The sequence below is a fragment of the Fukomys damarensis genome, unplaced genomic scaffold, assembly GCF_012274545.1.
Source record: "Fukomys damarensis isolate Sample0158 unplaced genomic scaffold, DMR_v1.0_HiC HiC_scaffold_11, whole genome shotgun sequence".
NCBI lineage: Eukaryota > Metazoa > Chordata > Mammalia > Rodentia > Bathyergidae > Fukomys > Fukomys damarensis.
The window spans coordinates 25,681,414-25,704,232 of NW_022900923.1; the positions used below are offsets into that span (position 1 = coordinate 25,681,414).

General features: G+C 43.0%; 1 protein-coding gene across 1 annotated transcript in view; it reads left to right on the plus strand.

Moving 5' to 3' along the window:
• Positions 1-22,819, plus strand: part of Lamc2 (laminin subunit gamma 2) — a 56,257-nt gene that overhangs the window by 32,063 nt on the left and 1,375 nt on the right. Inside the window, exons 6-23 of the mRNA XM_010640548.2 lie at positions 1,090-1,226; positions 2,434-2,553; positions 3,413-3,602; positions 5,702-5,814; positions 6,516-6,734; positions 7,327-7,509; positions 8,295-8,540; positions 10,384-10,529; positions 11,492-11,648; positions 11,948-12,153; positions 13,592-13,671; positions 14,862-15,011; positions 15,552-15,696; positions 16,692-16,841; positions 17,292-17,406; positions 19,188-19,387; positions 20,980-21,138; positions 21,233-21,332. Of these exons, the coding sequence (XP_010638850.1) occupies positions 1,090-1,226; positions 2,434-2,553; positions 3,413-3,602; positions 5,702-5,814; positions 6,516-6,734; positions 7,327-7,509; positions 8,295-8,540; positions 10,384-10,529; positions 11,492-11,648; positions 11,948-12,153; positions 13,592-13,671; positions 14,862-15,011; positions 15,552-15,696; positions 16,692-16,841; positions 17,292-17,406; positions 19,188-19,387; positions 20,980-21,138; positions 21,233-21,332 (2,816 nt within the window). The remainder of the gene's footprint in view (positions 1-1,089; positions 1,227-2,433; positions 2,554-3,412; positions 3,603-5,701; positions 5,815-6,515; positions 6,735-7,326; positions 7,510-8,294; positions 8,541-10,383; positions 10,530-11,491; positions 11,649-11,947; positions 12,154-13,591; positions 13,672-14,861; positions 15,012-15,551; positions 15,697-16,691; positions 16,842-17,291; positions 17,407-19,187; positions 19,388-20,979; positions 21,139-21,232; positions 21,333-22,819) is intronic.

A 22,819-nucleotide genomic window follows, 5' to 3' on the forward strand; every position in this document is an offset into this window, starting at 1 on the left:
TTTTTTTTTTTTTTTTGGTGGTACTAGGTATTGAACACAGGACCTGCACTTGCAAGGCAGGTGGCAGCACCATTGAGCTAAATTCCTGGCCCATATTGAATTTTTTAAACCCTTGTTCTTAGAGGGGAAAAAATAACCCTAGTGCTTTTGGCCTGCTTTTTTGTGCTATTCACAATGAACATACCCTGGTACTTGATGCTCCAGCAGCTTAGAATACATAATTTGGAATCAGAGGGACATGAGTGTGAATCTTGCCTTAGCACTTGCCAATATGACCACAGACAAATTTCTTAACCTCATGGGTCTCCTCATCTAGGAAAATTGGAAATAACACTTCCCATATCATAGGATTGTAGGGAGGATTGAATAAGAGAGCAACATAAGTGCCAAATAAATGATTAGCAAAACCGTCATGTACAAAGAGGTAGTTAACTTAAACAGACATAAAACCTGTCCTCCCCAGCTATCCTTGCCCTCTTCCCGGATGCCCCCGCTGCTAAGACTCGCTTAGCATTAGTCCTCAGGGAAGCTTCTGGTAGGATTGTGCTGGGAGCAGAGGTGCATTATGCTATGTAGAGTTTCTCTGGCCATCCCTTTCTGCCCTTTCTCCTATGGGCCAGAGCCCAGGTATGAGGAGCAGGGATGGTGATCAATGCCTAGCCGTCCTGTGGATCAGCTGCGCTGTTAAGACAGGAGCCTTGCCTTTCCTGGTCCCCACTTTTAGATAAACCTTTACTCCTGATTGGGGCTGTTCTGCATATTGTTGGCCCACCCTTCCCTGTCCCACCCAGGTGACCTCCATCCATCACCAAGGATGGGCTCGTCACTGACTTTCCTGACCACCAAGGCAAGTGTGTACTGCTTCCCGAGGGAGAGACTGTGACCCTTCCTACAGCTTTCACATGTGGGACTGTGATTGTCCATGAGGTTCACAGCAATGGTGGTTGTGTGAAACTTGCCACTTCTCTTCTCAGGAAATTAGGACCGAGCGGGAGAGAAAATAAAAAGAGGCCGAGTCAGTCACTGCTTTCTCTGTTGGACTAAGTAATAACCTGCAGTATTACCTTGATTTCTGAAACATTGCTGCAGGTGTCGACCTGGTTACTATCATCTGGATGCAGGAAATCCTGAGGGCTGTACCCAGTGTTTTTGCTATGGACATTCAGCCAGCTGCCACAGCTCCACGGACTACAGTGTCCATAAGATCACATCTACCTTCCAGCGAGGTATGGTGCTCCATTCTCTAGGGCTTTAGTTTTAGTGTGTACAGGGAAGGCCTTACACATACAACCACCTCCCCATCTGTAGGATGGATGGCCAAGTCATCTTTGTAGTTTTTTTCTTTAAAATAGTCTTTTCTTAAAAAATTAGTACATGTATATAGCATAAAATGCTTATATTCCTTGTGAGGGATTGGTACATGTACACAACACATTTTAAATCCTTTTTTTCATGCTCTTTCTTTTTCTTTCCTCCCCATACCATACATCTCTTAGGTGTCTTGAAAGAGTTATAGTTGACTAGTTTATTCATACCAGTGTATAAATGATTTTAAGATAACTGAAAAGAGGCTAGCTTTGTATCTTCCTGTATTTCTTTCCGTGTCTCATTTAAAAACACACAAAAAAAAAGAGCTTGCCTAGCTTACATGAGGCCCTAGGGTCAACCCCAGTACTAGAAGAAAACAGAAAACCAAAAAAACACTAAAGAGCCAGGGAAAGTGACACGTACCTAAAATCACAGCCTCTTGAGAGGCTAAATCAGCAGGATCACAAGTTGAAGCTCAGCCTGGACAGTTTAGCAAGAGCCTATCTCAAAATCAAATTTTAAATAAGGGCCAGAGACACAGCATGCACAAGGCCCCAAGTTTACTTCCTGGTACCACAAGAAACAAACAAAATAAATAAATTATGTCTAAAGACACAAAGGAATGATTCATTTGGATTTGGGGGTTAATGAGAGTGACCCTAGGATCCACACCCACTAGTAACACTGCTTTTTCACATATTAAATAAGTTAATCTGAAATTAGTCACCAAGTTACAGACAATATAAAAATACTGGGAATTTATATTATTTCAGTTAGGCTGAGTTTCTGTTTGAATATATTAGGGCCATTCACCTCACTGGGGTCAGGCCTTGTTTATGTAAATACAATAAAAATCCAAATCACAAGCAGATGAAAACATGCTCTCTCATCACAAGAGTCAGATCCAAAGATGAGAAGTGAAAGCGGCAGTGGGCTGGGAGCAGGGCAGTGGACACCTAAGCAGAGAAGCCCACGGGGAATTGTGGACACTAAAGGAATGTGCAAGCACAGAAAGCCCCTTTCTGCTCACCCCGGGCCTTCTTGGCACACAAGCCCGGCCTTCTTCAGCTCTATGGATCCATGCGGGTTTGTCTCTCACGCACAGTGGTTTTATCTGTGTTCCAGATGTTGATGGCTGGAAGGCTGTGCAAAGAAATGGGTCTTCTGCAAAGCTCCATTGGTCACAGCGTCACCGGGATGTGTACACCTCAGCCCGAAGAGACACTGTCTTTTTTGTGGCTCCTGGTATGTGAGGGATAATTTTTCTTACAGCAGTCAGTTTATGCGATTGGGAAGTCAGGATAGAAAAAATGAGTTAGAAAATATGAAATCCACATACCTTGGTGTTCAGGACAGCAGTCTTTCCAGGAGTCAGCTGGGTCACTGCAACGTGGCACTCTAGGACAGAAGGGAATGTCCCGGAGGTCAGAGCCTGGCTGGGCTGCCTTTAATAAAATGGAAAGTTTCTAGGCTCCCACTGAGATAAGAAATCAAAAACTACAGTGAATTATGTGAATCTGTTGAGAAGCAAATGGAAAAACAAAGCATTTCTTAAAGCTCTAAACATTTATGGATTATATATATACATATCAGTGATATGGGCCTAACTAGAAAAGCTCTAGCTAGAATTCTAGTCCTAGGTGATATCCTTAGCCAATAAAGGATTCCTGCCAAGTTGTTCTTTTAACCTCTCTGAACTTCAGATGTCTGAACAAATAATTGGGAATGGGAATGCCAATCTTCAAGAATTACTGCCATCAAATATGATGGTGTGTGTGAAAATATTCTGTAAATTATGAAACAGTATATAGCATGTGTGCGATTGCTGATTTACCTGGGATCTTTATATATCAGCCATAAGGGCCATGCTATGGCCCATCTAGCAGATGGATCTGTCTTCTAATGAGGCCATTTTAGCATTTCTGTCACTAATGATGCAGTCCTGTCCAGTGCTGGGCACTGATGCTTCTGCTAGGGTGGTTTGGGGCAGGACTGTGGGTGGGTAACATAAGATACCCACAGAAATAGCCCACATCGATGCAAACTTGCATGTGTTTGCCTTTTCAGCTGCACAGGTGATATTTCTAAAAATTCTATTTCGCAGCCAAATTCCTTGGGAATCAGCAGGTGAGCTACGGGCAAAGCCTGTCTTTTGACTACCGTGTGGACAGGGGAGGCAGACACTCATCTGCTCACGATGTGATCCTGCAAGGTGCCGGTCTGCAGATCACAGCTCCATTGATTCCACGTGGGAAGATACTGCCCTGTGGAATCACCAAGACTTACACGTTCAGGTAAAAAGAGAGACAACAAATAGGGCAAATAGAGAAAACTGTGGCCGAAGTCCAAGTCCCTCATTCACTTGTTAGCCATGATTCATGCATTCGGTGAACTCTGAGCATCTTTTACTTACTGGGCATGGCATTATGCGCTGAAACAGGACATGGTTCCTTCCCTTAAGCAGCTGACAGGCTAATAGGAGAGCAAATAAACAGATGATAGCAGAGTGGACTGTCAAGGGATGGAGAGAGGGTGGACGCAGGTGTCTTGAACACACGTGGGCACAACTGACTTGCATTTGAGTGACTGAGGGACGCTTCCCAAGAAGACACTGCAAGTGTGAAGAGCGGGGGAAATGTTAACAAGGCAGAGGAAATGGCATGCTTGAGTTTCGTGGGGCTAAGAAATTCCTAGTAGTGAAGCATGAGTAGAGCAGAAAGTGGGGAAGAGGACTACAGTGACAGGTGAGGTCAAGAATGGCCTTGTATCTGTAGAGACTGCTGCTATACAGTAGGGATTTTGAATGGTGTATTCAGAGAGGATGGGGAAGAAAGCTGTGCTTACTAAGTTCAGTATTGCATTAGAGGTGATGAAAGAAAGATGAGACATGGTATTTGTCCGATAAGAGCTCACACTCTAGTGGGATATATAACATAAAAATAAGCATAATGGAAAACAATAACTGCTTTTATAGTGGAACATGTTCACGGGGTCTTGAAAAGAGCCTCATTCTGCCTGGAGGAGTCAAGGAAAGCTTTAGAAAGAAGGCAGCATGTGGGCTGAGAATGGACAGATGCAAATCTAGAGGAAAGGTCATTTGAATTTATGTGGACATTTAGGAAGGCTTAATATAAACGAGAACCAATATTTATGGTTGGAATGCAGCATATACAGGGGACGTGGGCAGATGAGATAGAAAAGACTGGAAAAGGACAGTGGCCTTGTGTGCCGTGCCAAGATGCTTAGATCTTGTCCATGCCAGAAAGACGATGATGGAAAAGGTGAGGGAAAGCCACTGGGAGATTATAAATTGAGAAGTATGATGGTCAGATGTGAGGCTAGGTGTAGCCATTGGAAGATCAGCACCGGAGGACAGTTCAAGTAGATCCTTAGCTGGACCATTGGAAAATGTTTACAGTGGTTCAAGTGAGGATAGAACCCAAAGGATGCACAGGGCCTAACCTAAATCAAAGGTAAAATGAGTGGAGAAAGGAAGACTCACGGTACACACACAAGGTGGGCACTTGAATAACTACGTGTTGCTTAACCTAATGATACACTTATCCTAATGATACATGCAACGTTCTTCATGAAATATTCATTGCCACTTTCTTGGCTTGGAGGACTAACTCTGAGATTCAGCTTATGTGTTCTTCCTTTGTATTTGCCACAGAATCCCAGGAAAACTGTAGTCACCTGCATGCCTCTGTGGAATTCTGTGCACACGTGTGTAATAGCACTGACTGTATTGAGTCAGAACTGCTTGTTTGTCCACCAGCTCCTCTGGCTGGATACCGATCACCTCTTCCTAGGTATCACACCATGTTTAATCCGAGTCACCTGGCACAGTCACCTTCTAATAAAATGAAATGAAAAGAGTAGGGTTGTTGCTGGAAGCAATTTTTAAGTAAAAAACAAAACAACATTTAAAAGAATAGCTCAAGGGCTAGTGATATCGTGGCACAAAAACACCCTTTAAGAAGTATTAGATGTGGGCAATGTAGAAGATAGAAACCGTGTTTTGCAAAGTGAAATGTGCTCACATGATAAATCATTTCAAGAACAAAACCCAAATGAATGGTAGCTCTAGAGGATGTGAACTAACATTAGATTGTGCATGGCCAAGGATACAGCATTACCTGAGATGGCATGACCTGTGGAGCCAGGCTTTCCACTCTGGTGTGCCCTCCCTGAGTTCCATGGGCTTTAGCCTTCCTTTTCAGAGAGAAAGCTCCAAGTCTGTGCCTACGCAGAGGAAGCTAACAGTCCTTCATCCCCTTCTGGTAGGGTAGCCAGCAGGCGTAGTTGTTCTCACATTCTCAGGTGTAATTTGTATCAGTTAGCAATGTAATCTGGGTTGTGTTTTAATTTTTTTAAATTTTCAATTACACAGATTAAATGAACATCCAAGCAGTAACTGGAGCCCCCAGCTGAGTTATTTTGAGTTTCGAAGATTACTGCGAAACCTCACAGCCCTCTGGATTCGAGCTACGTACGGAGAGTACAGTAAGGGAATAGGAGAAACGAAGTTCTCCTCTTGGGTTTTAGTTTAATTTGCTTCAGCCGTCTGAGGTGGTGGTGGTCTCCAAACAAATAGAAAAATTAGTTGATGGCTTTCACTTGAGAGTCTGAATTTTTATATTCTAGAAGAAATGTTTGTCTAAAAAGGGGTCAGCACCAAATACTGAATGATGCTACCTCAGTAAAGAATCTCTGAATTTCTACTAATGCTGACTATTTGAAGGAAGTAAAAATTGCTTAGATTGGAATTATTTAAAGGAGAGTTTATTAAAAGTTTTATCACTTATACCAATCTCCATGTCACTAATGGAGCAAATAAAGCAGAAATTAGAAAAAGTGTTTATTAGCACAATGTGCTCAGTGCATTATGACATGTACTGTACTACAGAACTATCAAAACAAGCAGAGGAAATACCAGTGTTCTCTTCTACAGTTGAAGAAAAGCAGTCATGAAGAGAATAAGTGATTTGCGCAATTCACACAGCCTGTGAGGATGGAGGCAGACTAGTACTGCTGCTTTTCCTGACTCCAGAGTATGTGTCCTCCGTCCCTCTGTGGGCTGTGAGCTGTACTCTCATGTGGCTCAATGTGTGGATACTGCGTGTTAGGGAGTTAACAAAATAAAATCCAATACAGTTGCTTAGGCCTTACCACTTGCTTCTTCTAACCTGTTCTCTCTATTGCAGATACTGGATATATTGACAACGTGATCCTGATTTCGGCCCGGCCCGTCTCTGGAGCCCCAGCACCCTGGGTTGAACATTGTATATGTCCTGTTGGGTACAAGGGGCAGTTCTGCCAGGACTGTGCTTCTGGCTACAAAAGAGATTCAGCAAGACTGGGGCCTTTTGGCACCTGCATTCCATGTAACTGCCAAGGGGGAGGGGCCTGTGATCCAGACACAGGTAAGTGAAATGACACCTGGACCAGGTGGCTGGGGTGCAGGCAGGTGACCAGGCTCACCTGTGGAAAGGTAGATTTGAGTAAGAAATATCGCGCTTGATCTCATTTCCTAGATGGGAAGGATGAGGGTGAGTAGGGCTGCAGTCAGGGAAGCTGGACACAGTGCCTTGTTACATTCGGTCCTCCTCATTATGGAAATGCCACAAGTTGTGAGAAAGGTGCTAGGTTGCAGGAAATGACTGTCACGGTTCAGTGCAAGCTGTGGGGGGGCATTGGTGTCGAGTTGCAAGATTTGTTTGGGGAGATCAAAGGCAAGTCAGGGTCTAAAATGAATGGCCAACAAATGGTGTTAAACAGTGTTAACTCATGCATAGTAAAGAAGGAGTGTGTCCACTTCACAGAAGATGGAGGATGAGATTCAGAATCTAGACAGTCTTCAAAACTGGTACAAAGGTAGGGATGAAGATGCTGAGAACTGGAAGAAGCTTCAGAAAGGAAGGTTTCTGCACCCTGATCCCCTCACACCATCCTTACTGAAGGAAGCGTATAGTCTGACTGCTCATTTCTCTGCCTCTCCATTCTCCTGCCTCCCAGGAGATTGTTATTCAGGGGATGAAAATCCCGAAATCGAGTGTGCTGACTGTCCCATTGGTTTCTACAATGATCCGCACGACCCCCGCAGCTGTAAGCCGTGCCCCTGTCACAATGGGTTCAGCTGCTCCGTGATGCCGGAGACAGAGGAAGTGGTGTGCAACAACTGCCCCACTGGGGTCACTGGTAAGGCCGCTGGCCTGCTCTGTAGCCAGCTTCTTCCTCTCCTGATGCTGGGATGCATGTCAACAGCTCTCGTCCCAAGCAATTCCTAGGAAATTATAATCACTTCAGATTAATCCAAATGTGCTTGTTCTAAAGGGGTGAGGTGGACTGAGCAGGGAGAGACTGCACAATTACGAGAAGAAACAACTAACACTATTTTGGAAGGTTTGCAATTAGGAGATGAAGTTTCCTGATCAAATGGTTTAATTTAAAAAAAATAATTTTATCAGTACAGTTTAGATATACATAATGATCACATTCATAGGGAATTTGTACCTGTATGTAATGTATCTTGCTATTACTTTTTTTCCAATTCCTCTCCCATCTTATCTAGAAAAGCCTCATTCCAAAGAAAAAAATGGAAAGGAAGAAAAGCAATTTAATTATTTTTTTAATGACTCAAAGAAGGAAAATGTAGTGACCTCTTGGATGTCACATCTCTCTGCCAGTCAATCTAAAAGAATTCATTCTTCAGTAACTGCTCATTGCTCAAAACCTCACCACTTCTGTGTTGCTGCTAGTATTTTCCCAATGAGCTAGTCAGGCCTCCTAGTGGAGTGCTGTGCTCTAAAATGCGAGGTGACCATGGACTAATAGCACCAATTCCTGCCATGTTCACCTGCTCCTGAGGGCATCGTTTTGGGGTCCTGGGGAAAGCGCATTTCCCTGGCTCTTCTAGGGGGTATCTGTGTCTGGTCCTGCTGCCAGTGTTGATGGCTGGGCCATTTGTTCCTGTTTCTTCCCAGGTGCCCGCTGTGAGCTCTGTGCTGATGGCTACTTTGGGGACCCCTTTGGGGAACATGGCCCGGTGAGGCCTTGTCAGCCCTGTCAGTGCAGCAACAATGTGGACCCCAGTGCCTCTGGAAACTGTGACAGGCTGACAGGAAGGTGTTTGAAGTGTATCCACAACACAGCAGGTTTCAACTGTGACCAGTGCAAAGAAGGCTACTTTGGAGACCCATTGGCTCCCAATCCAGCCAACAAGTGTCGAGGTAGGAGTACATCCCAGACAAGCTGCATCGGGGTGTGTGTGTGTGTGTGTGTGTGTGCACGTGCATATATAAGCTTGATAGTGTGTACATGTGTAAGCAAAGGCAAGGCAAGGGCAGTTAATATAATGATGCAACTTTAGTTCTCTGGCTAAACTAGCCTACGAACAGCCTGCATCTTTCACCTGTCAAAGGCCTTGACAGTTTCCCCTGCACAGGACTCTAGAAGACATGGCTGGAAGCTTTCACATGGTGAAAGCTGGGTGGGTAAAGTGAAAAAAGGTCAGGTTGACATGTCTAAGTGGAAGAGCAGATAAAATGCAGTGACCGCCCATGCCCAATCCAAAGGGAAATAGGCAGGAGAGTGGGTGCCAGAGCTGCTATAGAACAGTAATAAACGACTCCAGGCTCAGCCTAAGCAAACTTAAACAGGGAGGGGAGTGGGCTATAATGAAGCTTAAGAGACCCTCTCAGGAAGTGAGTGTAATTAATGCATAGAAGATAATATTGAAAGTTCTCCAAAGGAGACCCCACTTCAAAGCAGCAGCTATCATGAAGCCTTCCTAAGGGCTGCTCCAGATCAAAGCGTAAGTGTGCAGATCGGTCCTCATACTCTGCTCTTTTCTCAGTACTGAGCTCAAGCCCAGTTTTGTAACATACCTATTGAATTGTGCTGATTATGCCAATGATTCCACACAGGTGTGAAGTATTTAACTTAAAATAGTTGCAAAGATCAAACAAAATGGAAGATAAGAAAGCATACTGTAAACTCTGCATACTTCCAGCTATAAGATGTCATTAATAGAGATTTTGCGGCTTTAGACTATTTATTTCCTTTCTTTTTTGCCATACTTGGAGTTGAACCCAAGGCCTTTGCATGGAGCTACATCATGATCAAGATCTCATGAAGACCTTAAGTTGCCCAGGCTGGGCTTTAACTCCTGATTCTCCTGACTCACCCTCCCAGTGTCTTAGGATTACTGATGTGTGCCACGTCTGGTTTAGCACATATATTTCTTCATTCTGAAGCACCTACCATGTGCATAGTGTGGACCCAGCTACTAAAGTTACAATGATAAACAAATCAGTCCCAGCACCCAAAGAACTTATATGCTAATAAGGAAGATACATAAATATGTATGCAAATAATGACGGTGCACTTACACGCAAGATCAGTGTTTTGTGAACACAAAGATCAAGCATCCTAGAGAATCACTGTGATCATTATATTACTGTCTCACCCACTGTTACATCTTTGACTCTTAAGACAACCTAACACACACTAAGTAAACAATAAATTTGATTGAATCAATAACGGTGCTGCTTTCTTATTGAGTTTCCTACATCAAAGGCAACAGAGCAGAAGGAAAACAGTCTTGCTTTCTCAGCCCCCATTGCGGCTTCCCATTTATTTGCTGTAGAATGGTTGGGCAAATTATTCAACCTCTTTGAGCTCCCATTTCTTATCTGTTAAACCAAGGGAGATGTTTACCTCTGGCACACAATAGGCCAAAGAAATGAGGTTCACCTTGTAAGCAAAGCCTGAGTGCCGGCAGAAAATTCACCAGGCTTACAGTTTAATGAGAAGAAAAAAAAGATGAACTGTTGTGATATCTTTTCATCCATACACACTAAATAAACAGGTAGGTGAGTCCTGAGGCTGACCTGTGTCAGGAATGTGCTGGAGGCATTGCCAAGGGAGGACTCTGACACAGGGTGAGTGACAAGGGCAAAGAAAGGGTTTTGCCACTGTGGCTTGCTCTTCTTGCTTTTATATCCTTGCTATGCCTCCCAGTTTCTGGGATGAGATGGATATGAATTCTCCATTTGTCTCTCTCTTCTCTAGCTTGCTACTGCAACCCTATGGGTTCGCAGCCTGGAGAGTGTCGGAGTGATGGCAGCTGTGTTTGCAAGCCAGGATTTGGTGGCCTCAACTGTGAGCAGGGAGCATTACTCAACTGTCCAGCTTGCTATGGTCAAGTGAACACTCAGGTAGGCCTTCCTCTCCTTACCACCTCCCACCCACCCAGACTCAGATCTGTAAGTGTCCCCTGGGCGATTCTGTCTCAGTGAGGACACCCCACACCTGTCTCCTGGGGATGGGAGGTTACTGTCTCTTTAAAACTTATTGTAAAAAAAAATTCCTTATAGTAATGATAATATTTATTTCCCTTCACATGCCATTCTCAGACCCCCTCTTGTAGACAACATCGTGTTTGGTCCTCATGAAAGCTTGGTCAAATTGAAAGAGAAAATATTTGATCTCAGCTTTTGCTAGTCAAATAAAGTCCTTGAAATTAAAGTGGTATGGCCAGGTGAAATTGGGAAGGTCACTCTGTCCCCTAGACTCTCTGAGTCCAGTGCTCTTGCCACTATAATGTGCCCTTTTTGTCTAAAATTTTTTTCCCCAGATGACGTCCTTGTGAAATAAATGCAGAAAAATATACACACGTAAAATATTTGTGTACTCCAGAAGGGGTCAAGGCTGTCCCAGCAAGAATGACTTTCAGAAATTTCTCACATATAGTCCAGAGAAAAGCAGACTTGATGTTGTTGACATTATTAATAATTATTTTTTTGGTATGAGGCGATAAAAAGATCCCAACATAATTTCAAATGTAGAAGACACTCCATCTGTTTTTTAAGTGTCTCTATTTAGCAAGATTTATAGCACTTTCTCAGTGCCAGGCTTTATATTAAACGCTTTACAAATATTAACTCGTTTAGTGCAAGTCATAACTCTGTGAGATAGTATTAGTGTGTTTATCATCTCCACTTCCTAGATAAATAGCTTGCCCAAGACCCCACAGGGAGAGCAGTAGGGCCAGGATTTATACAGGCTGTAAACTTTCAACCACCATGACATATCCAGCATTTCTGGCCTTTCAGGCTCTGTCTCCTGGGTACCTGGTATTGGGCTGAGGTCTTTATCCTCTGTTCTGATTTTCTTTCAGATGGCTCTGTTTATGGAGCAGCTTCAGGGCCTGGAGGACTTGATTTCAAAGGCCCAGGGTGGTGATGGCCTAGTACCCAATTCAGAGCTGGAAGGCAGGCTGCAGCAGGCTGAACAGACCCTTCAGGATATTCTGAGAGAAGCCCAGATTTCAGAAGGTGAGGAGAGCCAGCTTCCCTTCAGGCAGGAGAGGGGTCCTGTCCTGGGTAGAATCGCTGCAGCACACCCCAGAATTTTCTGTGGACATCGGTTCAGCAGACGTCTCCAGCGACCCTTGCCCAGGTGGAAGGAGTGTCTGTGATGGTCCCCTGGACCTGAATGGTGGAGGTGAAAGAGCAGTGCATCTACTCGCCCATGGGTTTTACCATTTGCCACGAGCAGTCAGCCCCCGATCACTTGAGATAACTCTGCACTGCCCCGGAAAGTTCTCAGCCTCCTTTTTCTTCTTTGTGCCCAGATGCTAGTAGATCTCTCAGTCTCCAGTTGGCCAAGGCAAGGGACCAAGAGAACAACTACCGGAGCCGCCTGGATGACCTCAAGATGACTGCGGAAAGGGTTCAGGCCCTGGGCAGTCAGTATCAGAACCGAGTTCAGGATACTCGCAGGCTCATTGCGCAGATGCGCCTGAGCCTAGCCGAAAATGAAGCTTCCCTGAGCAACTCGGTAGGGGTGATGGCATTGAAAATCACTGCCGTGTTCAGATACTCACCTGTAGATCTCACTGGGTAACTTTCTGCCTCTCAGGGTTTTTGGTCTATTTGGCAGGAAGTTGGACTTCCCTTCCTTGTAAAAATCAAATCTATTCTGTATATCTTTGGCCTGAAATTTCCTATTTGATGCTCTCCTTTCTAGTTCATTTCTTTCTTTTTTCTTTTTTTTTTTTTTTTTTTTTACTGGGGATTGAACTCCAGCCCTTGCGCTGGCAAGGCAGGCACTGGAACCGCTGAGCTAAGTAAGTCCCTGGCCCCTAGTTCATTTCTTTCTAACCATGTCCTCCACTTGACTCTGTCTTTCCTTCTTTCTGGAGGATTTAGTTTTGTTCAATTTGTATTCTCAGCCCACAGTGGGGCCGTTGCAAACGCCTGCTGTCTAAATGAGTGAATGGGCAGGGGAATGAATAAATGTTTGAGAAGGGAAGGAAGGAAAGAAAGAAGGAAAGAAGGCAGGAAGTAGCCCAATGAGACATACGGGAGCTCTGAAAATGGAAAGAAAAAATTGTTGCCAGCATGATTTTCCTAATGATGCGGTTTGTAGTGTGATAGGAGGGAGAGAGTTCATTGAGTCCTCTTTTATCATTGGATAAAGAAGTCTCTGGTGACAATAATGTAAGTGTATAGATAGGAAATGAAGAAAGGAAACTCAAAACTAGATAATATGATAAAGAATGCACATTTAAAATGTATATTGATTTTTCCCTTATTATAAAAATGTTATTGTAGAAAATGCAGAAAATTTAAAATTCCCACTGGTACCATGACTACTGTTAAACTCGATGTTACTGGGCTTTAAATACATAAATTTGTTTATATTTATATGTCCATGTATATATATATATTCTTTCTTCCCTCAGTACTGGGGATTAAACCAGGACCTTCAGACTGGGCTACATCTCCAGTCTTTTTTTATTTTTTATTTTTATTTTTTTGGTACTGGGAATCAAAGTGGGGACTTTGCACTTGTGAGGCAGGCGGCAGAACCACTGAGCTAAATCCCTGGCCCTTATTTATTTATTTTTTTTATTTTCAGACAAGGTCTCACTAAATCACTGAGTTCCTCAGGCTATGCTCATTCTTGTGGTCCTCCTACCCCAGCCTCCAGCAGTGCCGATATCACAAGAGTGTACCAGCGTGCTCAACTACATTTATATATTTTTAATACATCTGTATCTTTCTACAGACTTTTTAAAAGCCTGGATTTGTGCTTTGCTCTTCTCTATTCCTGCTTTTTTAAATGGAGTAATTGTAGTGAATGGGGAATTGATGAATCAGGGTGTGGGATCCTGTGTGGCTAATGACAAGCGGTGCTAATATTTAAACCATACTTGCATAGTTAGGCTCCATGGCCAAGTGCAAAGCCTTCATCAGTTCTTCTTTTGCCACAGGACATTCCTCGCTCTGACCAGTATGTGGGACCAAATGGCTTTAAAAATCTGGCTCAGGAGGCCATGAGGCTGGCAGACAGGTAAGCAGCATTAGAAGGCACCTCTGATCTAGTCCATCTCTGTAAGGCAAACCTGAACAAGGCTATAGGATATTCAGGACCCAAGTGCCAGAGTCATTCCCTCTGTGCTCATATAAGTCATCCCGTCTTGAAGTCTGTTTTTTTTTGTGGTGCCAGGGATCGAACTCATGACCTTGCACTTGTGAGGCAGGCAGCAGAACCCCTGAGCTAAATCCCTGGCCCTTGAAGTCATTTTTCAGCCACTTGCTTTTAGTATAAGTCACTGGGCAGAGTTATATGGCAGGAGGTGGAGGTAGTGGCCTTTCATCCCTGGATTTCTCTGTGACTCACAGTATGGCCTTGGTGCATGTCAGATGTAATCCCTTGGGTCACATGAAATAAATCAGCCTTTGGGAAAGGACGTTCTGCAGTCTCTGGAAAAGGATGTTCTGCAGCTTTTAAGGACTCCTAGCCTCCCAAACCAAGTCTGGGAACAAGTAGAAACAAGTAGCTTGCTAGCCTGGAGAAGAGGGGGTGGGGAGGGCAAGTGTGTAGAAGGGAGACTTCTTCCTGGAAGCCAGCTCCACAGGACCCAGTGGTAAATGGCTGCTCTTTTGGTCTTTGCCTCTGAATATAAATCCAATCATGTTTAAGAGGCTTGCTTGTAGCAGGGTGCTCAGCAGGGTGGCAGGCTCTGTTAATCCCAAATGGAATTCAGTCAGTGAAAGGGGCTGTGTTTTTTTTTTAGCACGGCCTGCCTCCTGAGCCTGTGTTTTGTTGTTTTTTAAAATATCACTTCCTAAAACCAGGAGTACAGAAGTTTATAAGGAACTTTTTTTTTTTTTTTTAACAGACTTTGTTCCCCTGGCTGTGGATCCATTTTAGAATTGCAATGAAAGAGAGTAGGAAGTTGGACCATGGATGAAATAAATCTTAGGGGCTTCTTCCTGTAGTAAACAGGCACAGTGTTTTGTCACCTTGAGCCCGTCTCCTTCACTGAGTGTATCATAAAAGACCACCATAGATCTATGACCTGAGGTTTATCCTCCAGCACACCTGATTCTTGATAGTTCCTCTAATTCTATCCAATCTGAATCAGTTCTGTTGGGTTTTCTGAGCCAATCAGTTCCCATACTCTTCTCTCTTTATTTACATGAAAATCCATAAGGAAGTTTTTTGCTATGGAAATTCTTTGTTTTTAATCCTTTCAGCCATGTTGAGTCAGCCAGGAACATGGAGCAACTGGTAAAGAAAACTGAGGATTATTCCAAACAAGCAATATCACTGGCTGGCAAGGCTTTGAGTGAAGCTGTTGGTAGTGACCTCAATGACAACCGTGCAATACAAGGACTTATGGGAAAGTATGTTTCAATGGGTCCTCATTGCACCACAAAACCTAAATTTTCCTAGGGCATAATGCACCATGTTTTTTTTTTTTTTTAAATGTATGCTATTCCTAATGTTAATTGCAGTGAGAAGAGAATGAAGATAATATTTTGGGCAAAGCAAATTTCTTTAAGACTGGAGGAAAAGCAGATGATTAATCTAAGTGCAGTTTATACTTTTATTGAATGATCACAATTCTTGGAGAGATGGTTACCCTCTGTAGTGTTTGAAGGGTGTATGTAAACTCATCTGACATTATAAATAATATAAGAATAATATGTATTATATTATCAGGAATTGGGAAGTTTGAGATGCCTTTTTCTGATTCTACTGTATAAACTATAAGGATATGTTTGTATTGGGAAGAGAGTCACCTACCTGACATGACCTTCCTTGGTTCTTCTTGTTATTTCAACTACATACTTTTAAAGCAGGAGGATGAGTTTTTGCTTCTATCAATAGTAAATTCTCAAGACCTTTTCCTTTTTATTCATCATCGCCCCTCCTCCCCACAGACTGGAGAAAACCAAGTCCCTGGCCCAGCAGTTGTCAGGGGAGGCCACTCAGGCTGACACTGAAGCAGATCGGTCTTATCAGCATAGTCTTCGCCTTCTGGATTCAGTATCTCAGCTTCAGGGAGCCAATGATCAGACGTTTCAGGTAAGGGCGCCCATCCTGTGTGCTTTATCAAGAAAAAGAAGTTATTGAGCTCATGGCTTTGGAAATGCGTGCCGTCGGCATCTGCATTGGCTCATTTCTGGCAAGGGTGGAAGATGGCAATGGTTGGGAGCTGTGTCAGAGAAAACGCTCACATCCTGATCAAGGAATAGAGAGAGAAGAGAATGGCAGGGTTGCACAATTCTTTTTAAGGGCACAAATTGACTTCAAACACCAGTGATCTAAGGACCTTCCCTTATGATCCCTCTCCCTAAGGCTTCACCACCTACCAGTAGCATCTCCCTGGGAGGAACCCTACTCATGCTCAAACCATAGTATTGACTCATTGCTATAGGCTAGGAGAAATATTCATCCTTTTATTATTCACTTTTTTGTTCTTAAACTCCAGTCCTAATCTCTGCAGAGGTCTCTTCATTGTCAACCTCTTAGTAGGCCAAAGTTTTATATCTCTTCCTTAATGCTGGGGCTGTTGAAATCTATGGGAAGTTATTATAGTTTGCTCCATCTGTATGTGCAGCCGATGAGAAGATATTTGGTATCAAGAGATTTGAATTGTTTCTGCCTTAATTTTCTCTTCACTATGCCAAACAATAGATTAAGTAGATTCTATTTCTGTGAACATTTTTTACTCTATAGGAAAAAGCACTCACAGTAATTTTCATGGACACTTTTTCCCACAGATATGTAAGCTAGTACGTAATTAAAAAAAACCAACAACAACAAGAAAAGAACAAAGATAAAACCTAATTGGTGCTTGGAGGCCCTGTTGCCTAACTTCACTGGGCATGTTGCTTTATTTCTGTCAGGCATGGAGGCTGGATGGCTAGAGACCTTTTTTTTTTTTTTTTTTTTTTTTTTTTTTTTTTTTGGCTTTTTAAGGGTTTTTCTGTTTTCATACAAAGATGTCAGCTCCTAAAAGTTCTTATTGGTGACTGATGAGCAGAAAGTCAGACTCACCTGTATCTTTGGGTCCACAGGTAGAAGCGAAGAGGATTCAACAGAAAGCTGATTCTCTGTCAAGCCTGGTGACCAGGCATACAGATAAGTTCAAGCGTGTGCAAAGCAATCTGGGAAACTGGGCAAAAGAAACCCAGAAGCTCTTACAGGACGGAAAGAACGAGAGACAGGTACCCGTTTGTTAACTTGTTCAATCAACAAGCATACAGTGTATATTTGCCGTCTAAAGGAATATGGGAAAGAGAAGCCTCAAAAGCTCTCTGAGGGTCATGGAAGGTCTGCTGTTTATAGAGGGAGCAATTGAGTCTCGGATCTCAGTGTAATTAGCTCCACCCAGCAATGGGAATAAGACCTAAGCCTCTGAGATCTAATTTTGGTCTGTGTACTAGCTTGGCTTCAGTAAGTGTCTAGAGAAATTGTGACTTGCAAAACTATTCCTGTCACTGATGGTGGACTAGCATTGAAGACTGTTCATGATAAAGTTTGCTCTGTCCCATGTTGTAGAGGCTTCGCTGCAGCACCCCTAGACTGAATCACAGCGCTCTGTTGTCATGAGGAGAATGTGTCAGCGTCATTTTGCCAGCAGGAATGCACTTATTCTAATCTTGTTCTATTTATAGAAATCAGATCAGCTGCTTTCTCGTGCCAACCTTGCTAAAAGCAGAGCCCAAGAAGCACTAAGTATGGGCAATGCTACTTTTTATGAAGTTGAAAACATTCTAAAGAACCTCAGAGGTTAGTGCTTCATGGTTCAGATTACTTGAGTATTTTAAAGGTATAGAAACAAAACTGATTTGCTTTGAACCATCACGTAGCTCTTTAAGTGGTAGGTATATGGGGTATTAATAGATGCATAGCAAATATCTTTCTAAAGAAAAAAGTCTTTTTAACATTTGGTAGTGGGAAAATTGAACTAAATGTCAGAAGACTTGTGTTCTCATCTCTTTGGGACCAGGTAAATAGGCAGTCTTGCTATGAGGCAGGCAACTCACATGGCCTTTCTAGACCATAAAAATCTTTTTTTTAATTAATTAAATTTATTGGCACATTTTAGTTATACATAACGATCACATTCATCATAGGGAATTTGTATCTTACATGATGTATCTTGGTTCTTTTTTTTTTCCATTCCCCTTCCCTCCCTTCAACCTCTCCACCCCTTCTTATTGACAAAAGTTTTGTTTCCACTTTTTTCTTCCTTTCTCAGTTTTTCTTTTCCTTTCTTCCTTTTTCCTGCCCCCCTCCTTAGTTCCCCTTCCCATTAATATCTATGATACATTTTGTTTTGTTTGCACTTTCAGTTTCTTACACCACAGAAACAATGCGGTATTTACACATGTGCCAGATTTATTTCACTTAAGAGTATGGTCTCAAGGTGCATCCATTTAGCTATGAATGTCCCAAGTCTATCCTTCTTTATGGTTGAGTAGTATTCCATTGTATTAAAAAAAAAGCCCACAACTTCTTTATCCATTCACCAGTAGATGGGCATTTGGATTATTTCCCAGATTTAACTATTACAGATTGTACCACTATAAACATGGGTGGGCATATATCACTGTGGTATGATGCTTTTAACTCATTTGGGAACATACAAAGAAGGGGAACAGCTGGGTCAAATGAAACCTCTAGTTATAGTTTTTGAGGAATCTCCACACTGATTTCCATAGTGGTTGCACCATAGACTGTAAAATCTTGCTTTTTTTTTTTTAATTGTTCTTTTGGGGGTTACTGGGGATTGAACTCGGGTCCTTGCGCTTGCAAGGCAGGCCACCAAACCACTGAGCTAAATCCCCGGCCCTTTTTTAAAATAAACTGTTTTTTGTTTTTGTTTTTGGTTTTGGTTTTTGGTACCGGGGATTGAACTCGGGTCCTTGCCCTTGCAAGGCAGGCCACAAATCTTGCTTTTTGAAGGGGAAAGATTAAACTAAGAGATCTCAAATATCCCTCATAGATACAACATACACTACTGTAAAGGTATTATTTCTTTTCTTTTGTAACCTGGTTACTGCGGTGATGACACAGTGACCTTTGTCATGGTATCTAGATTGAAGGAGGTCTGCGTCAAGGTTAAATTTTAGGATTCTTTACTAACAAACAACAGAGAAACTTTCCTAAAGTCGGGATTTTCTTCATAAAACGTTCCTCTTATCCATTCTACCCAAACCCCTGGCTCTTATCATTGGCAGCTTCTAGTGTCAAGCTTTGGGTTTCAGAGATTCTACTTGTTTCTTGTCCATTTTGATGCTTCTGCATTAGCAGGGATCAAGGGCAGGCTGAGAGTCAGTTTCTCTAAGGAAAGGACTAACTGCAGCCCCTCCAAAGCCTCTTTTCAAGTGCTTTCTTTTAGATAAAGAGAGCAATTCCGGTCACAGCTTCCCACACTCCCTCACCCTCAGTCAGTAATAATACTCTTTTAGGAAGTTTTCACCAGTCCCTTTCACTCATGTGTAAGTTAGTTTTTAATTCTTTTATGACATTCTTCATGGAAGTGTTTTTTCTTTCCTTCATTTCAGAGTTTGACCTACAGGTAGAAGACAGAAAAGCAGAAGCTGAAGAGGCCATGAAGAGACTTTCCTACATCAGCCAGAAGGTTGTGGATGCCAGTAACAAGATGGAGCAAGCTGAAGGGGCCCTGGGGAGTGCTGCTGCTGATGCCCAGAGGGCAAAGAGTGCGGCAGGGGAGGCTCTGGAGATCAGTGGCACAATAGAGCAGGTAAAGCACGACGAAGATGCGGGCGGGCATAAGCAGTGCCAAACACAACATTAGTGTGGGAGAAGAGAGAGCTCTGGGCTCATTTTGACCCCTGTGGTTCAGAGTCCTGTTGGTCCACATAAGGGCTAATTCACAGGCAGGAGTGACTATGCTCTAGCGTGCCCGTTCTCAGCTACCTTTTGGACAACCCTGAGAACCATCCAAGACTGTTTTTATGTAGATTATATTCATTTTCTAGGACTGCTTAACAAAATACCACAAACCAGATGGCTCAAAGCAACAGAAATTATTCTGTCAGTTCTAGAGACTAGAAATTCAAAATCAAAGGGCTGTGCTCCCTCGGAAGGCTCCATGGGAGAGTCTTGCCTCTTCCTTGCTCGCAGTGGTGGTCCTCAATCCTTGGCATCCCTTGGTTTGAAGCTCTATCACTGTAATCTTCATCTGTGTAAAACTGTGGTGTTTTCCCTCGAGGTCTCTGTTGCCTCTTACAAGGACATTAGTCACATCAGATAAAGGACTCAGCCTACTCCAGTATGACCTCATCGGAGCTTATTCATATGCTCAATAAACCAGTGTCCAAGTAAATCACATTCTGATGTACTGGGGTTAGGATCAATTTCAACAAATCTCTTCAGAAGGATACTGTTCAACCTGAACAACTATCCTTGTTTCAATTCCAGATTGTGAAATTGTGGAGCACTAGATCCTTTGGCCCAGTCTATGTCTCATGTCTAAGTTCCACTGGCTTCTTCTCTCTGTCTTGTGTGGTGTATGTGCACTGTACTTGGTGCTGGAGGTATGGAGTTAAGGAAGACCCTGTCTTTGAGGAGCACTCAGGGCAACAGCAGTTAGACAAACTGCACTTACAGCCCATATGTTAAATGCTACAGTGGAAGGAATGCTTCTGTGCTGGAGAAGAACTTCTTAGCTCTTAATCAGGCATGGCTTCTAGAGAACTTATGCAACTGTGGAAAGCTCACAGGGAACTGTTAGTACCCGAACAGTTTGACCTCACTTTTAAACCACTTGGGGACCCATAAAAATAATTTCTAATTTTAAGTCCCTTGAGGAAAGATACTAATTTCCTATACCTTTCCTTTTATCATTTCTAGAATAAAGACACCTGCCGGTTGATACTTGATGATAATTTCTTGATCAAGATATGGATAAGCTTTATCCTTATAAAAACAAAAACTCAACACTATTGCCCATTCATTCTCTGCACTCCAAACTCCACTGTCTGGAGGATCCTAGTAGTCATTCAGAAGACCATGGCAACAAAGGAACATGACAGAGTGATGCCAGTTTCTGGTCCTCTGGTTTTTCCAAATGGCTCCTATGTTCAACATTTGGTTAACACAGAATGAGAGGAATGCAGTGAAGCCCTCTTACTCTTAGAGACATATCCCAGAATTAACTCATTTGAGGCAGATCTTGGGAAGCGTATGTCCTCAGTCTGACTCTCTCGTTGTTCATTTAACTTAGCCCATCAGGGCCAGGCTGCAGCTGTATTTTTCTACGTTTGTCTCTTGGATATTTTTGAGTCTCACTTCCCTCTCTTCTTCCGTCCTTGGCTCCTTTTCTTCCCCCAGGAGATAGGGAGTCTGAACTTGGAGGCCAATGTGACAGCAGATGGGGCCTTGGCCATGGAAAAGGGACTGGCCACTCTAAAGAGTGAAATGAGGGAGGTGGAAGGAGAGCTGGCCAGGAAGGAGCTGGAGTTTGACACAGACATGGATGCGATGCAGATGGTGAGAGAGACTGCTCCTTTCCATGGGAGAGCCCTTCAAGTTGCCAAGAAGGAAAAGAGCATTTTGAGACAGGTTTGCTCTTATTTTTCTGCAGGTGATTACAGAAGCCCAGAGAGTTGATACAAGAGCCAAGAATGCAGGTGTTACAATCCAAGACACACTCAACTCATTGGACAGCATCCTACACCTAATAGGTCTGTGGCATCTCTACAACCTTCCAGCCTCTTGCTCTAGGTCTTTTCCCAGAAGACTTGCTATTTCTAGCCCTGAGGAATGGGAATCTCAACTTTCCCTTCGAGTATCCAGAAATGTGCTTTGTTTCAACACCCAAAGACTTTGGGCAGGGTAGTTATAGTTTCTGCATTCTGTTTTACCACCTCTGGGATGAGTCATTGAAAAACTTATTGTACTTAGATGTGGAAGTCTGTGGGTCAAGAACAGAGTGTACTCTTCCAGGAACTTCAGAGGATACTGGACAGCTTGAGGGTCCTGTGAATGAGTCTGGCCTTGATCCTGAGAAGCCAGTGGGCAGTTATAAGCAGAGAAATATGATGAGCACTGTCTATTTAGAAAGCTCATAAGGGCAGCTGAATGGAGGGAAGTTTGAAGGGGGAATTATTCAGAAGGCACAGGAAAGTCAGTTAGGATACTATTGAAAACTGAGAGGCAGTGGAGGAAGAGGTGATGGGGAAGATGTGGAGGAAGATCCTCCTTGTCTGCGAGGTCAAGAACTACTTGTTGACTTTGCTGTCTGTTCCCCCTCAAACCAAAGTTATCCCTTGATGTAACCCACTGGGGAAACTGGAGCTGCCTGGGCAGACGACCTAGAAGAAATGCGAGGACACTAGTATCATGGACCTATGTCCATAAGACAAAGCAAAATTTTAGGGTAGAATAGCTTTGATAGCAGGAATCAGGTTTCCCCCGTACAGTCACTCCTAGAGAAAACCGAATTTAATTAAACCGCTTGATGTAGGTAAAGCTGATATCAAAGACTCATTTGTTTAATCAATCTAGGGCTGCACTAGATGAGGAGGTGCAGATTTGCCCACAGATTCTGGTTATGTCCAGGAAAAGACTTAGGTCTATTTTTCTACTTCAATAGAACAACTTTAAAATCCAATTTTTCTGTAGGGTGTCACCATCACCCTGAGGTGACAATATTGCCCGTGTTGTCATATTAATGAGTCTACTTTGTGATCCAGTAAGTAAACTACCTCCTAAGGACACAAAATAACTCCCTCAAGTGAGATTTTATTAGCAATGTTTAGTATTTCCAAAATGGTAATGAAATTAATGGAACCTTTAAAAAGAAAGCAAGAGCCGGGCATGGTGGTGCATGCCTGTAATCCCAGTACTCCGGAGGCTGAGGCAGGAGGATCGCTGTGAGTTCAAGACCAGCCTGGGCTACATAGTGAGTTGCAGGTCAGTCTCAACTACATAATGAGGCCCTGTCTCAAAAAACAAAACAAAAACAAACAAGAAAGCAGAGAGAGAGAAGTGCAGTGGAAACTATTAAGCATTTACCATGTGTCAGGTACAATGCCAGGTGTTTCCATGATGTCATGCAATTGAAGTCTTATAATAGTCCTAGGAGGTGAGTTTATTATTTGTATTATTTTAATTCACAGAGGAATAAATGGAAATTATGGAGACAGGGTTCAAACTGAAATCTCTTTAT